This window comes from Corvus kubaryi, unplaced genomic scaffold (assembly GCF_017639235.1).
Source record: "Corvus kubaryi isolate FWS band 111438036 unplaced genomic scaffold, C.kubaryi_AGA036_p1.0 135, whole genome shotgun sequence".
Lineage (NCBI taxonomy): Eukaryota > Metazoa > Chordata > Aves > Passeriformes > Corvidae > Corvus > Corvus kubaryi.
In genome coordinates this window covers 4,322,757-4,340,042 of record NW_024580669.1, presented here as the reverse complement: position 1 = coordinate 4,340,042, position 17,286 = coordinate 4,322,757, and the positions used below count along the sequence as shown (strand labels likewise).

The window sequence follows — 17,286 nt, the reverse complement described above, 5'->3', positions numbered from 1 at the left end:
GCCCTGGGCGGGCACTGCCGGCGGCACACGCGAGCGGTTCGCACGGGCACGGCGCTTCCCAGTGCGGCCGGAGCCAAACTGGGAACACTGGGAAGGTTTGGTCAGGTTCTGGGTGCACGTTGTCTCCACTCAAACTCCTGCCATTCAGACCTTGGCAGTCTTTTAAATGCTCAGAGTGATGTTACTGGCTGGCGAGAGGCTGGTAGTAACTCTGTCCTCACTGATCAGAAGGAAGGATTTAAATAACTAATGACGGCAAATCCTTTCTCATGGCTGTAACCTCCCAAAAACCCATTCCCAACCTCGCTGCTCTAAGAGTTGGCCACACTCAGAAGTGTCACCACCAAGACGTGCACAAAATTCCACACATACGAATAGCTGGAGGGGGCGCCCCCCCCGACACCCCCGCCCCCTGAAAATCTGTATAAATTTTCCTTTCCATCTTCAAGACCTACTTGCTTCAATACAAAGCCGCTGCAGGCAAAAGAATATTAACATATTTACGAAGATTACTGGATGATCTGAGCAGTCTAGACAGACAGAACGTTCCTCTCCATTGTGTGTGCTTCTCCATCTGAATCTCTCTCTAGGTTTTATAATTTGATTTGTTATGGATAACACTTGCAAAAAGTAAAAAATGCAAATTTAAACCTACTATGCTTAAACTTTTCAAAGAACATGCTAATATAAAAATTAAATTAACCCATAAAAACTGTGTTATCAGTCAGGCCAAGTTTTATTTAAATTTTGACCAATGTTGATTTCATAGGAAAAAAATACAGAATGGGCAAATGTTTAGAGTCCAGTTTATTGCACGAAGAGATTTTTCAATTTTAAACAGTTAAAAGGAAGAAAAACCCCTCAGGCTGCCAGAATTTTTGCCTACTTTGCAAGTCTAAAGAAAGAAAAGGTTCAATTGGCCCTCAGCATAATCCCCGTAGGACAGCTGCAATCCTGAACAGATATCTATAGTGTTATTAATCTGCTCTGCTCTATATGTTCGCATACTGTCCTCATCACCATGGCACCTAAACATCCACGTAGAAAGGCACAAGGCAAAGCTATGGCTCCTCTTTTCTAAATTCATGGTGATTCCTTTATGCCACCCATCCATCACAGTGTAGGACTGACTATACAGTGGATAAAAAAATTGAGTGCAAAGTCCAAATGAAAGGAAAAACCAGCACAACTTTCTCCAGCTGGATGTAGCCACCTGGTTTTTGATCTGAGGCCTCCATGGTGGTTAATCCGGCCCAGAGCAGAGTTGGATTAACTTTCAATTTCAAAATCTTGCCACTGCAGAAGGGACAGGTTTCAGCTCAGGAGAAATACAGGCAGCTCAGTGAGGATGAAGATATTCTTTTAACTAAGAAGTCTCCACCCCCACTTCACCCTGTGTGGCTGGATCTGCACCTCTTCATCATGAGTTTTTTTGGTACATGCTAAATCTAAGGGACTTCAGTCTCACCAGCCTGTCGCTTCTAAGGACCACAGTCCCACTGCTGCTGACTGAAAAGTAAATCCACGCTTCACACAGGATGCAAAGAGGGAGGAGGAGAGGATCACAAATAATTTTGCTTAAAATCTGCATATGGAATAGAGAGATCCTTATAAATTTGCCCCATTTTGCAAGGTGTAAGTGCTTAAAAATGCTTCATTAAAACGTATGTTCTTTTGAAATATTTATTTTCCTTTTAATTACATGTGAACTAGCTGGAAGAAGCTGTAGGGAAGCCCTCTTACTGACTTAAGCCTTCTCAGCAGTTTGTTAAATTCTAGCCTCAAATCCCTTGAGGGAATAGTGGATTCAAAGCAGCTTTTAATCATACTATAAGGAGGGTGAAGTAGTATGTAAGTAGGTCATAGAGAAAGCATTACAAGTGCATAGGTTATTGCTTTATTTAACAACTACAGTGTAACACACTTTTCAGAGCACATTTGCTTTTGCCATTTAAAAGTTAGAAGCAGGAACAGGGTCAAATGCAAAAAGAAACCCTCTTCATGAAAGATACCAAGATACGGAGAGCTTAGAGGGAAAAAGTTCATTCGAATAATTTGGTTCTCAAACATAAATTATGTAGTGTCTACGTATGAATTAACTCTCGATGGCAGAGGGTAAGTGGTAAGAAACAAAAAACCCTGAATGTTTCACACAGTTACAGGCTCAGCTCTGTTATTTGTTACATTAATGCCAGCTTCTTGACCAGCACATGTGTGCAAATAGCAACTTTTATTAAAAATTAAGGGAAAAATGGAATCTCTGATGTGTTGCTACAGTACGGAGGGAAATGGGGAGCGAGAGTAGCAAGTGGAGCTGCATTAATTTTCACAGCATAAATCAGACAATGGCTCTAAACACTGGCCTAGAGGAGCTGCATTATTGCTACCCGCCAATATTAAGCTTTTTCAACTGGTGGAGCATATGGCAGTTTGAGGGAGGAACCAAGAATTTGGAATCATCAATTCTTGAGCTTTAATCCTATTCCAGCTACAAATGCTGCCTCCTATCCCTCCTCCCCTCATTTGAGAGGCCCAGACCCTGTTTGGCTTGTTTACCCTTTGTCCCTCAGTTTCTCCATCCGTCTGAGTGGGGCAGATGAAGCAGTTCCACCTCACCTTTGCAGATTAGTCACTGTTCAAGCGGCTTTTCAAACACAGAGCTACACGCAGTTTCTCCGAACAACTCAACCTTTGAAAATCACACATCTCTTCAGAGAAAAAAGAAAACAAACCAAAAAATCCCCACAAAAATTTCATCTGCAGAAGGCCACTGAGCAGTGACTTGTTGTGTGTATGAGCTCACTCTGACATCACTGCCTGTGGCTTCATACAGCAAGTGACAAAGAGAGCAGACACCCCATTCCCTTCCAGATCCTTCCAGAGCCAGATCCAGTGTGGAGTTCACATCACGTCCCCTCTCCAGAACCCCTCCTCACCCATTAATTGCCATTCTTCTAATCAACTTGCCCCCCAGTTTTGGGCCAAGGAAATGCAACTGTTGGAAGCACTTCAAGGGAAAGTTTCTGAATGACTTCACTCTCTCCCAAGCCTGCAAGGCAGTATGAAGAGAGTTCAAATGCTCTGCTTTATTCCCCCCTAAGCCAATGAACATGCTCGGGATTCAGCTTATCTCTGGCATCAAAGCAAGTTTCTAACAGAGGCAGCAGAAGCAGAGCTCAGCAATGGCAGTGTAAATTTGGAGCAGGCTCAAATGACTCCAGTGGAATCACTCAGGATCTTCCACTAATGCGAGGGGGAACAGGAATCTGGTCCAGCTAGGGTTAGTGAATGCAAACGAGGTGTTTGTTATCTTTCACAAAGAAATAACCTTCTAGGCAAGCCATGAACCTGGAAGTAGTGGCGTGACTATGAGCAGACAGTACAGCACTTTGGTTTGTGTAATGGGATGTGAGCCTACCTGCCTATAAGGGAGGGAGCCCATCAGCTTAACTCTTAGTAGCAGACTTCTGGAAGGGCAAGAAGGGGAGGGGGCCTGAAGAAAAAGCAAAGCAAAGCACAAGTGACAAGTGACTTCGTCAACACAAGCACAAGTGACACAAACACTTAGGCAGAATTATAGAATGGTGTAAAAATCATTAACAACTAAAGCAAAAAGTGGTGCATTTCTTTGAGTCAAAAAAAAAGTAATGGACCCAAATTCTATGCCAACTTACCATTTGTGAAGGTTTTGATTAGCTGGAGTAAAACTGTCTTTGTCAGTTATGTCTAACATTGGAATAAAATTTTGCATTATGAAGCCTTAACCTTTCAGTAGGGATTTTGTAAAATCCAAACACACAACAGTGTTCCACTCATTCTGAGAAATAAAATAGCTTGCATATAACTGAAACCCTTTTAAAAAGAAAATTAAAATATTGGGTAAAGCTGATCAATGAATTTTAAGTACTGAAATATTAGCTTCTTGTGAGGCCCCCTCCGCTTCCGTAGGCTACTGTAGCTCATTGGTAATCTTCAGAAATAAACGTCATTTAAAATTATCCCTGTGAAAAGGTACCTCAAATTAAGCATTTCTAGAGCTTTCACTTGAAGCACATTGATATTATGTAAACTTGGTTGCTATAGTAAAACTTCCCACTCACTTCTCTTTTTTTTTCCCCTTCCTATTTTAAACCAGTGATGAAGTGATTTCATCCCACTGTGGGTAAAGCGCCTTTGTTCGATTTTGTGGGTAATAACTCAATCTTTCCGAAAACAATTAGGCAACACATCACGGCACAAAGCAGATGCTACAGGGAATGGAGGGGTTTTTGGAAAGGCCTTTAATTTGGAGGAACACCCTCCTTTGTGAACAGCACCAAGGCACATGGGATGGTCAGTCATCATCCTCAGATCCAATCCTGCACAGGTGTAGTGCTGAGCAGAAGCTGCCCAGTACCTTGTGCTCCAGTTGGACTGTTCATGAGCTCAGCACTACATTTAGAGAATAGTGAAGTAAAGCAGTAACAAGAAAAGTTTTGCAAGACCAAGTCTTACCGTCCTGTTATTTATTTGCAGTCCTGTTGAAGAGCATTGCTACTGATCCACAGGTGTTACCTTTGTGTTAGTGCCTTGTGCATATAGACACAAGACCAAAGCTTTTGTCAGCCCAGTCTTATCTTGACTTGGCAACATTGACTGTTTTTTTCATTTTTCTTCTTTTTTTTTATGAACTACCTTATCTTCTCACCTGCTGACTATCAACAACCACTACCCAAAAACGAGAGAAACTGCGGTACTGCAAGCCCTGGGCAGACCTGATTTCCTGCTAGAGAGCAGACATGTTAGTTATGGTAAAAAAAGACACCTTTCCAAACAACTCTGGAAGAGGGAACTGAATATTCTTGGATTTGGCTATTATATTATCTTCATGTGAAAACCCATAAACTTGTATGATTTAGGACAGGGAAAATCACACATCTCGTGCTCTTGTCTGTGTTGCTCCATCCACACAATATGCAAATGCCCTACCTATGCCTTCAAAGAGTAGAGGAAAAATCCCATTGTAACAAAAAACCTTCCTCCCTGCCACCTACACCCACAGGAAGAACTAATGGAGACTCAAAAAGCTCTCTCATTTTATATAAATTTGAGTTTTCTGGAGATTTTTGCCCATCTGGAGAGGCTGGCTTTTGGGAGAGATGCAGGACTAGGGAAGCGGATGGTGAGGATGTCCTGGATCAGGAGGTGATGCTGGAGGGCATCTCCAACTCCAAAAGCCACGGGCAAAGGTAAGTGTGAACTTCTAATGTGGCATCAGCAAAGAAAAAATGTGGGTAAAGGACATCAAAAGAGACAAGAAGCCGAAAGAAGACTTATTTTTAAAAACAAAATGTAAAGACATCTGAGGGGTTTATTACAATATCTGCATTAACCTATTGCACTCCATTTCCAGCAGCAGGATCCTTATGAGCTTAACCTTCATCCTCCCTTCTCATTCACTTCTACCACGTTTTTCTCTCTTTTGCACTGCAAATGACTGGATTTCACCTTAAACTCAAATTGTGGCATCTTTAAGGTAGGAAATTTCACAGGACTTCTTTTTTAATTTGTTCATGAAGTACCTAGCTTACATGTCAATCCTCAAAAACAATAATCGCCTTGAAAATATGCAAAGTAGCTATCTTTGTTTCCCAGACAGAAACCATTAAATATCAGACATGAAGGACATAACGAGAAGGCTCCTACAGTAATTGTAAGGTATTTGGATGTGCAGAAAATTGCACCATGCCTGGTTTTGCTGGTTTGGGGTTTTTCCCCCTTAAATGAACAGTGTAAGAACTGCCACATAAACCAGATCAAAAGGTCCACCTAGTCCATGACCCTGCCTCTGATAATGGGTGGAAAGAGAAAGAGCATGAGTATGGCAAGTGCACTGTGATCCTTCACACCTTCCAGCAACTGGTGGCTGAGGGACTTCCTGGACTCAAGAATGGAATCTGAACCGAGATGTTTAACAAGCTCAAGTAACTGATTCAGTTTTTCCACAAATGTCTGAAAGGAACATTGATGAAGTCACATGTTTATTTCTCCCAGAGATACCTGTTAAATGTGGTGTTCTTAACAATTTCAGGGATTTGGGGCTCAGTACAACAAGCAGGAACACTAATTTTGTTTTCTGAACCAAAACATTTAACCCAACTTAGTGTTTAACATAAAATGTTTCACTTTGAAAGATCACAATAATTCATCTGCAGCTTCTAAAGAAAAACTCAACCCCTTGATCCAAAAACTTTGTGAGGGAAAAATGCTGGAACCATGAAGTTCCTGGGACAGGCATCTAATTTGGCATTGTTTTGTTAGAAGGGCTCTTTAGGAAAAATTTTTGTCACTTTGGATTGCTTTATTCAGGGGTGGGGGTTAACTGAGTTTAATGTATGTTCATCAGCCGTGCACAGACAAATCTCCATATGATTCATTGGAGCAGCACTGCAGAACACCTGGTGTTGCCAATGCAGTTCTGTTAGTGTTTTGTTATTTTTAAAGGGGGTTATATAACTCTCTCATTAAAATGAAATGTGGGCTGAAATGATGCAGGCAAATTCTCAAGCTTCAGAGTGAGCTTCTTCCTCACAGTTTAGCAGAAGATAGATCTTTTTTAGGCAGAAGGAAAATGAAATCAAGAGGTTGTACTGTTGAATTTAGAGTCTCTAAAATTTTAAGTTTTCTGATAATTCTTTGTTTCTTCTCTAGAGGCCCTCAACTCCTCAGATGCTGACCTGCAGCTTCCAGGGAGGGCAGGTGCAGGATTTGAATTTTAAATTCTCTCTGTAGCACAGCTATGCTATCATCCACAGGTATCTACTTGTGCAAGGCTCAATTTCCAGATGATCTGTGTTTGAATACCCTTACTTTTCACTCCTCTATTTGTAATTTCCCTATCCTCTCTCTGATTTTCCAGAATTTTTCCCCCTTCCTCAAACTCTCTGCTCTCTCTTCCTTCTGGTGACAGACTGTTGTCTGGCATCCTCAAAGGCTGCTCTTGAGGCTGACCTGCTGATTTGCTGCCATGGGAACTCAGGAGCAAGGACAGCATTTACCCCTCACACACCGAAGGGCACAAGCAACAGTTTCCTGTGCTGCCCTTCTTGCTGGTTAAAGTTTGCCCTCCTCTCTTTCACAAGGGACATTGGAAGGCTGTGCCTTAAATATCAATAGTGTTGCAGCCTCTGCAGTGTCCAGCAGCAGCTGAATTATTCGGAGGAAGGTGGAAAAGTCTAATAGCTGATGTGAGCATGCAAATTGCTTTTCAAAACTAGTGGAGAAAAAGCTTGGGCAGCAAAGCATCGGAGTTGAGAAAAACCCTCCCTCATGTAATGGCAAAAAGCGTTATATTCATATAAGTGCTGTATTTAAAACTTCCTGAGCAATTTTATTGGTAATCTTATTCCTTTGAATCAGAGAGAGTTAACTTAAAAATAGGTTGTTTTAACCCAAATAATGGATGCAGGGTAACACATCAGCACACTGAGTATGCTACAGGGAGAGACAAGCAAGTAGTTCTCTCCATCCCCCACCCCCAAACAAAATTTTGGGTGTTTTAATTGAAATAGAAGGATGATTTTTACTTGGCTGCATTTTACAGGGCAGCTTGTGATCCACGCTGTGTCAGCCTTGTCAGTGCACTGGCAGATTTACAGCCCCATGGTCCTTTCCTACAAGCAGAGGCTCATAACAGCCTAATCCAGTAATGTGGGTTTAATGCACAATATAATTTCACGAACAACCTAGAAAGTGAGTGCAAATCTGGAAGTCGGTGCTTTCCAGAAACGTCATTTTAGTCATTAGTTTAGAAATGCTGAAGATGGATCTGATTGATATTAGCCCACAGAATGGTCACTGATCCTTACACTATCAGAGAAAATAAAGTTGTGCATGAGAACAGCTGAAATCCTTTTTCACATCCTGCTTGAGCTGATTACTAGTTATGCTATCTCAGTCTAAAGACTGGAGTGAGAGATGAGAAAATCAGAGTCCAGATCAAGATTTACACAAAATTTGGGAGAATTCCTGCCCACTTCCATCCAATAAAGATAGTTAACCTTCAGTGCATCATTAACTTGCCAAGAACAGTACTAAAGCGGCTTTAATTGACACATTTACTTCTGCTGCAGGGTGAAATAACACAGAAACAAGAAGCAAAACAAAACATTAAAAAAAAAAAAAAAGATTTTTACCACAGCAAGACTCTTAGAGGGGGAAAAAACAAAAAATCCCATTTTTATTTCCTCTGTGAGGATGCCAGCAGTCTTGTTTCATAAACTCCAGTGATTCATCACCATCCCAGGCAGCCAATCATTCCGCAGGTCAAGTAGAAATGGGCTGTAGAGCCAGCAACTCCTGCTGCCCCGATAATGCATGTCATTCCAGGCATGGCGACATGCTTTCTCAACAGCTGCCATTTTCAGTTACCTTTTCTATGGCTGACATACAAGTAAATGTGTTGGAAGCAGTAAAACAGTCATAGGAAAGCAGTTGCAAAGATAAATAGCACCTGCACGTGATAATCTCTAATGTCATTAGAAAAGAAAGAGGGATGTGTTTTGAAATAGAATTTCTCTCCTCTGAAAGCATCCCTTGACTTGGGGGGGTTATGTGTGTGTGTGACTGAGAGGGGCGGTTTTGTAGGTTTGGTTTTTTTTCTTGAATTAACATCCAGACATTTGTCTTGGTTATAATATTAATAGATACAACTAGGGGAAAAGGAAAAAAAAAAACCCAAAACCTAACAACAACAAAAAAGCAAAGCAAAACCCAAACACCCAGCATTAAATATGAAATCTTTTTGCAAGTCACTTGTGAGAAAGATTTTGTACAGCTGGATTTTTTAATTCAGTAATGCTCACTTTAAGAAACACAACTGCTCTAATTGAGGGAAGAGAAAAGGATTTTCTTCAGTCATTTCTTTTCAGTCTTTATTCCTTACCATCTTACTTAAATTTCCTAAACTGCTTCTTCAGTAACTGTCCTCTGAATCATATGTAGTTGAATATTGTTTTGCAGATGGAAACCGAGTGGGAGTTTTGAGGGCACAGGATTATAGAAAAACACACCCTCAATGAAAAATGTTTAAACTTAAGTGCACACGTGTATGCGTGCACACAGGTATATGTGTGTATTAGAAACAGAGCACGTGTAATTTATGTACATGTACCATGTAAAGTGCCTGTGCCTGGACAAAAATGGAGAAAAAAAAACCCAACTGATCCAAATAACAGTGCTGGAACCAGATTTCAAATGCATAAGATTATCCATATTAATTTATGGTAATCTACAAATGAATGCAGCAGAAACAGTACAGGTTATCCAAAATGGTACTTGAACTTATTGAGAGACTACCACAAAATATCTTCATGACAGATTTAGTTGCATCTTCTAATACCCTCTGAATTAATATCATGCAAAATACAAAGTACAAGCTATGTTTCCCCTTTGAAATGACTGGCTCTTGAAATGCCAAAGGAAAGCCAAACGTTTCTCTCCGCACAAAGTCCTCTTAGACATATTGCTTTCAGATTTCATCAACTTAGGTGTTTTCAGGGCTGTAAGCAGTGAACTTTCCATCAGCAGCATCTTCAGCTAATTAACCCTCCTGATTACAATAATTAGTATTGATTCACTCCTGAATGACTTCTTAAGTATTCAAGCACAATCTACACTTGCAGTAAAACTTCTAGATATGAATATTAATTGAACACTCGCTTTGTTTTTCAGCCCCAAAGGTATAGTTTGCAATCTTATATAGAATAGAATCATAGAATGGTTTGGGTTGAAAGGGACCTTTAAAGGTCATCTAGTTCCAACCCCCATGCCATGAACAGAGACAGCTTGAAGTAGATCAGGCTGCTCAGAGCCGTGTCCAGCTTGACTGTGAATGTTCCCAGGGATGGGGCAGCCACCACCTCTCAGTACAACCTGTTCCAGTGATTCACCAGCCTCATTGTGAAGAATTTCCTCCTTATATTTAGTCTGAATCAGCCCTGTTCTAGTTTAAAGCTCCAATCCCGTGTCCCATTGCAACAGGCTCTGCTAAAAAATCTTTCCTATAAGCCCCCTTCAGGTACTGAACGGCTGCTCTAACATCTCCCTGGATCCTTCACTTCTCCAGGCTGGAAAACCCCAAGTCTTTCAGCCTGTCTCCTTAGGGGACGTGTTCCAGACTGACCATTTTTGTGGGCCACTTTTCCTCTGGATCCAATCCAACAGTTCCATGTTGAAGACTTGTTGAGGACTCCACATGTGGAAAAAGTACCACAGGTGGAATCTCATGAGGGCGTGGTGACCTCCCTTGACCTGCTGGCCACCCTTCTCCTGATGCAGCCCAGAATATAATTGGCTTCCTGGGCTGTAAGTGCACATTGCCAGCTCACCTCCAGCTTTTCACCCCCAAGTCTTTATCTGCCGGGCGGGTCTCAATCCCTTCATACTTAAATTTGATAACAGAAACACGTCAGTCTCATTCTATTTTAACAAAGAAAATATTAGCATGTTGATGATTGTAGTTCATGAATATTAAAGTAAGTAAATAAATAAAGAAATACACACAAAGACTCCGGGCTAATAAATGAATATAATTCAATTCCATTTCCCTATGGAAGCATGGAAAGCCAGGTCCCAGGCAAAGACTTATCTTGCTGTTTCTCTAACAGGTAGGACTGAGGGTGTTCGTTTTGACATCACACCTGGTCATTGCAAGAACAAATAACAACTCATGTAGAGCCTGAATTACCTCTCTTAGCTCTGTTGTGGAAACAGATGTTGCCAAGTTTGACAACTGTGAGGCACCACATTGCTTTGTGAATGGGTGAGATTCAAAACAGGCAGCACTGAGGACACCTCCGATGTTCAGGCATAAGATCTCTAAACCTACACAGTCTTTCAAAAGCCAATACTTTTGTTAAACAAGCTAAGAAATTACTTGTGTTACTGCTTTGCTTCACCTTTGATGTTAATAATAATTTTTATGGCTCAAAAAGCAATATTTCAGTAAATATGCATAGAGATTTTTTTTTTTTTTAGCAGGATTCACACAAACTAATTCAGAAATCAGTCTTTGATGTGAATGCAATGTCAGAAAATACCCTTAGAAAAGAACAAAATAATTTTCAATCCAAGACAAAAAAAATCATAGTATATGTATTTTATGTAACATTTTATCTGAAAACATAGAAACTACGGTAAGTTTGGTAGGAACTCACCTGTGAGCAGAGTGCTTAAGGAACAATTTTAGTATTGAATAGTCCTTAAAAGTGGTGGTTAGTTTTGCTGCCCAGGTGCCTGTTGGTGGCTGCTGCAGACGTGGCATTCATGCTTCTCTGGGCTATCACTAAAGGGGCATTTCCACGTAACTGAGAGTGAGGGACTCACTTTGTTGTCACTCACAAAGGGCAGCAGCTCAGGCTGCTGCAACATGACATGATAAAAAAATAACTTTATAAAAACATGCCACTGTTTCCCCCCTCCATTTCTGGTGGAGCAGAGCAGTTATGAACGAGTTAATGCTTGTCTCAAAAGAAGTTCTCCCAAGGAAGTGAATTATGTCATGGTCCCATTATATTAACCATCCTTGCTTTCTTCATGTTTATGTGCAACACACAGCATGCAAGTACTACCTGATAATCCATAACCTCTTGGCTTCTCAAGTATTTTATGTGATATTACCTTTTTGTTCACATAAACTCTTTGCTATTGATTTACACCATCTCAAGACTCAAGGGAAGAAGATACAATGACAAAAAAAAAAAGCAAAACAGCATAGAAGTATTTAGTCTCCCCACAAAACATTTTTGTGCTGAAATACATGCTTTAGAAGGCTCTGACTGCTACCAATATATCCTTAATGTCTTTTTGGTTTAAGTAAGGGGTCCAAGAGACCCCTCAACCCATATAAATCATGCTCTAGAGTCCAGTTTTTAAAAAAGCACAAAATCTCTGCTATTAATTGATCAAAGCAAAAACCAGAAGCCACTGATAAATATATCTTTTCTCTCACAAAATCATTAAACTTATTACTAAAAGCAGTACATTTGCTTAACATGTAAAGTATTTGAAGACTTTAAACAGTTTAAGAAACTCCACAGAGTGATGACAATTCATTTTATTTAAGACACAAGCTGCTGTCCAAGTAGTAACTCAAAATTTTTCAAAAGCTTTGTAACAATTTCTTCTCACAATGTATAAAGTTCACGAGCATTTTGCCAAATTCAAACCCAAAACTCTTAACTGTTTTAGTGCTAAACTATGGTTCTCTAAACAGAAAGATAATTTAAGAAATGTCATATGAATAATTTGTTAGATTTGGGGGTAGGAATCATTCAGGTAAATTATTCTGTCTGACCTTAAAAATTCTAACGTATGCTAATAGCTGGATTATAAAAATGGAAAGTAGCATGGGCTCCCACTTTGAGATCTGATTTATCATTTTTATTGCATTTTCATTACCTAAACAGAATTCGAAACAGTATCTTCAAAACAGCACTTAAAGTTGATACGATCGGGCATAAAATCAAGCAAGGGCACATTTGGCAAGTATGTATTTGCCAGATTGACAGCAGTATTGTAAGCTTTCAGAATCAATAAGTTTTCTCACCACAGTTAAAGGAGAGATTAGTAATAAATCTGCAACTTAATGCAATAGCCATAATTGTAAGATGCAAACCTCCCCCTCCCTGCTCTATTAGCAGCAGATATCAACGGAAACAACCACCACAAAACAGGCAACGCACTTTATATTCTACTGTACACACAAAAACATTAAGGGAAATGAAAAAGGGTCTGAGAAAAGGAAAGGAAAAAACCCCCGAAACAGCCCAAACCACCCCATCGCCAGACACACATTAAGCTAGTTTGACAACACCATTGTTCAGCTGTCCCATTGTCAGACCAAAAGATGTATTCAATGCTACAATGTCTGCTAGCAAATAAACAAAAGACTACATTTTTCAAAGCGGGGTGCCAATTCCAGCGTAATTCTGTGTGTGTGTGTGTGTGCGTGTGTGCGTGTCTGCGTGTTGTGTGTCTCTGAAAAGAGTAGTGGATGCTGGCCCCCCGCTAAACCTGGGAGCATTATTAGAGAATAGATGTGTAATCCCACATTATAGGAGTATTTAGGTATTTTTAAAACATCTTCAAGCGGTACAGACTAGGTAAAGCATTAGTAACTATTTACATAGGCTAAGTGAAAATTAAAGTGGTATTTAGGGCACTAGCTCTAATATGGAGTCTCCCTGAGCTTTTTCCATGCTTATTCCATGCCCAGTGCATAATAATGAAGCAGGCAGAAATATTGCAAAGGAGGTGATAAAAGAAATACCAGCTCTCTTTTAAGGGGAAAAACAACAACAAAAAGAGAAAAGATAAATATATTTATTTTTCCCCTCCTTGCCCTCTCCGTACATTTGTCGTTATACAGAAATGTGCGACCTGAACTAGTGAAAAATGCTACTTGCACCCAGCAATGCCTGTCTTTTCCTTTAAATAGGGAAACTACTTAATACACAGCACGGTTATAGTTGCAGCGGGCCCAGGCAACTCGAATGCACGCGTTAAAACAAAGGAGACAACATACCTTAAAAGCAGCTCCTCATTTCTCATAGTAACAGCGGATTTGGGACAGCGCATGCTTTCTGCACCGATATTCTCAACAAAAGCCAGTTCAGAAGTGCGCTCAAACATCAATGCCACAGTAGCTACTCACTAATGGCTACTCTTTCTCTCTTTCTCTCTCTAGTCAGACGCTGAGTGGTGGAGCAAAGGGGCCCCTGCAGATTCACTAAGCAGAAATAATCCTCTCTGACAAGTTATGTTGTCTGGGCATATTTTACATTAATGCACTGTGCTGCCTATAGGGGTCTTGTTTGCATTCACTCTAGCCTAGCTGGTGTTAGCTCTCTTAATTACCATCCAAAAAAAAAAATTAGCAACATTCCCCCCTCCCCCATGAAAACAAAAATAATAATGTGTATGTATGTGTGTATATATATGTATATGCACATACATATCTCTATGTATAAAACTGAAAGAAAAAGGGGGGGAAATCTATGGGCAAATGAGGAAAAGCTTTCCCCCTCTGGAAAGATGCATTCTTGGTATGGATCTTTTGTTTGCCCTGCGAACTCAGTGAATACAGTGGCAAAGAGATGCTGTGGCTCGTGAGGCTTGTGCACTTTAAGGGAATTGGGTTAGAGGCTCTTTCTGGGGCTCTGGAGTCGCAGCTGGAGCTTTTGCTGTCTCCCTCCTTCCTTTCCCTGTTCAAGGCTGAGTGGCTTTATGGGACCTGCCAGCTCACATCAGAGGGACTGGGGAGTATTAATGCAGGCACCTGGGAATCCTCCTCAAGTTTTCAGTTTTCCTTGGCAATTTTAACCCCCCCCAGAAAACAAGTCAAAAATCCCTCCAATTTTAACCCCTCCGAAACACAACTCGGTTACCAAGTAACTGAGTTTGCTTTAACCCAGACCCTTACGCTTGGCTTTGGCACAGTTCTCGCAGACGGGGAAGGATGTTGCATTATTCAATGATTTACTCACTTCCTATGTATGAAAGGAGCTATAGTGTGACACAGATTTCAGGGAAAGAGCCTCTTTGGCCCTATTTGGGCGATCTGCCATGTGATTTGTAGGAGCAGGTTGTGGTCTTCCCAGTTGCCAAGGTAGTCAAAGAGAGGTTTCTTTTCACATCTTGGTTTCAGCTTCTGCTGGGTAAATCTTTAAACTGTGCAGCTACTTTTGAGGAAGGAGAATGGTTGGCTTATTTTTTAAATTATTTTAATTTTTTTAAAATGTACATCAGATACTTGAGCAGGCACTTATTTAGTAGACTGAAAAAGTCAACAAGTCCTTGATGCTCTTTTCAGTCAAAAGCTTTTCTGCACCACTGTGGCAGTAAAATGCATCTTAAAAATGACTGTAATTTCCTCTTGGGTCAGGTTAATTTAAGGAGATGCAAAACTCAATAAACACGAATTGTCCAAAATTGACAACTTGTCAAAAAGTCCAGTCGGGCTAAAAATTGAGCTGGACTCCAAAATTTGAATTCAACTTTGATGGACTTTTGGCTATGTATGTGGCTGGTCTGATGCTCTTTTTCTACGCTATATACTACTGCCTTAAAATAGACTGCTACGATATCCTGATGCAGTGCAACTGCTGTTAATTCCTTAACAGAAGTTGGTATTTAGGGGCTTGATCTTTAAACTTGAGTCTGGGAATGAAGGCAAAGAGAGAGCAATCACCAGTATAAATACACTGGTAGCAAGATCTTGCCTTTCTGATGGCAGCTGTTAACTTCTATTAAGGTCATAAATTGTTTGCGGCAGAAACAATCCTTTTGTTCTACACTTCTCATTGAGCACTGTGAAACCTTGGGATTAGTTTCAGTCACTCTGATATAATATTTGTCAAATGACTAAAAGACAAATTAAAAAACAAACCTGGACATAATCTACTTTTAGTGGTGTAGAGAGAAAGACGGCAGCTTGGGAAACATGGATATCATGAAGGACTGCAAGTCAAGGGAAGACAGGTTTCAATTTGCTTCCCTTTTCATCTGCAAAACATGACCGGGATTCTAGTTGCTCTTGCAATAAAAAATAATAAATCATTTTAATGATTAGCAAGTCAAACCAATTCCATGTTAAAATGTCATGCTCCAAGGTCAACTGAGACAACATAGCTTGTACTTCATGCTAAAAATATCTGAACAGTCATGGAAGGCGGCCAGGAAAATACTCAACCAACATTACAAATCCCATACCTCCTGCCCCAAATACTAAATCCATTACTACCATTTCAGGCATGGCCACCAGCACTCCAGATTTCAGCTCCTTTACTGTTCACCTCCAAATGACTTGTGCCCAGCAAAAGTCACCGTGGTGCCCGGGCTGCTCCAGAGCAGTCTCGGGCTGGTGAGGCTGATGTACGAGCAGCAGCAGCAAATACCAGGGTATGCTACAGAGTACACAGCTGAACGGGAAGTGTCAAACAGTCTGATGAACTGCTACAGTTTTCAAAAAATATGGCAAGGATCAGCATCTTAAGACACTACCAGCTGAGGGAACAAAGCTTTCTTTTCAGGCTGGAGCAGAATGGCTCACACAGAGCCCTTTGGTAGGGAATCAATGGGCTTCTGTTGGGCGGCTCCGCGCAGTTGCAAGTTCTTGATCATTTCTGCACTTAGAAAGAAGGAGGAGAAGCAGCAGCAGTAGGAGATAAAGTGAAGTATTATGGAAGGACTCATCTACAGCCAAAGGAATAAATAAAAAAAAAGGAAAAGAAAATCTACAAAGCGGTAACACAGACAGACAAAAAGAACCTATGCTTTCTATCACATGTAATGAAACGTCTGACAGAACAACATCTGCAGAGGGATCACAGCTGCTGAGGATGAGAGGGAATATGAGTATTATTTTTCAATTGTAAGATGTACTAAGCAGGAGTGCCTTTAAAATAATATGGCTGAAGGGAAGATTAAACCAGATGCACAGGGCTATCTGGCTTCATTCAGGATGAAAGTCCAGCTGTGGAGTTTAAATCCAACATTTAATATGAACATTGATTGTAGATTCATAACTGATATGCATATATTGCAGAATGCTCTGCACAAATTACATACAGTGGAAATTTAATAATTTCATTGCCCTGTATTTAATGGAAACCCAAGCCTTCCACGTATGGCCAATGAGTTTGCTAAACTAACTATGTGATGGTGCAAATCCTTGAAAGGCCACAGGAATAACAATCATTTACACAGGAAAATGATCAAAACTTCAGAGGCAAGCCAGTAACAACAACTAATTATACCAATTAAAAACATGCCTTCTGCTCTCTACTTCTAGTTCAAATTATTCCTTGACCATTCCATTTGCTTACAGTATTTAAAAAATATTGAGAAGCCCAAAACATAGTGATGTTTTGCTACACTAAAAAAGTGTTTCTACCAGCCAAGCGGCGGACTACATTTTGTGGCAAAGAAATGGTGGACAAGTGTCCAGGACAATGGACCAAAAATCTTGAGTGCAATCATGAGAGGAATAGAAAACCTTGATTCATGTCCCCATTTTACCAAGTGTCCCTGTGTCAGATCTCATGCAAACCAATTAACCTCTTGCTCACATCTCCATCTTTAAAATGAAAAAATCCAATAAACTCCAGAGCAGTGTGACCATAATACAGAACACTGCAAGATGCATAAATCAGTGCATTATTGTGGGTTGCACAAACATTTAAAATACGTCTTCTCCTCACAAGAGGCACTTCCAGTCTAAGTTGGTTATCTGCTGTTCTGTGCAGT

At 40.5% G+C, this 17,286-nt stretch overlaps 1 protein-coding gene across 6 annotated transcripts in view; it reads right to left on the bottom strand.

Moving 5' to 3' along the window:
• Positions 1 to 17,286, bottom strand: part of CELF2 (CUGBP Elav-like family member 2) — a 547,482-nt gene that overhangs the window by 244,339 nt on the left and 285,857 nt on the right. For 2 of the 6 annotated variants that reach the window (XM_042052830.1, XM_042052857.1), the window contains exon 1: positions 13,565 to 13,792. The exons of 2 other annotated variants lie outside the window; for them this stretch is intronic. In XM_042052830.1, the coding sequence (XP_041908764.1) occupies positions 13,565 to 13,671 (107 nt within the window). In that variant the 5' untranslated portion in view covers positions 13,672 to 13,792. Of the gene's footprint in view, positions 1 to 13,564; positions 13,795 to 17,286 lie in introns of those variants that run through there. 2 more of the 6 variants (XM_042052822.1, XM_042052839.1) reach the window with 2 other exon arrangements.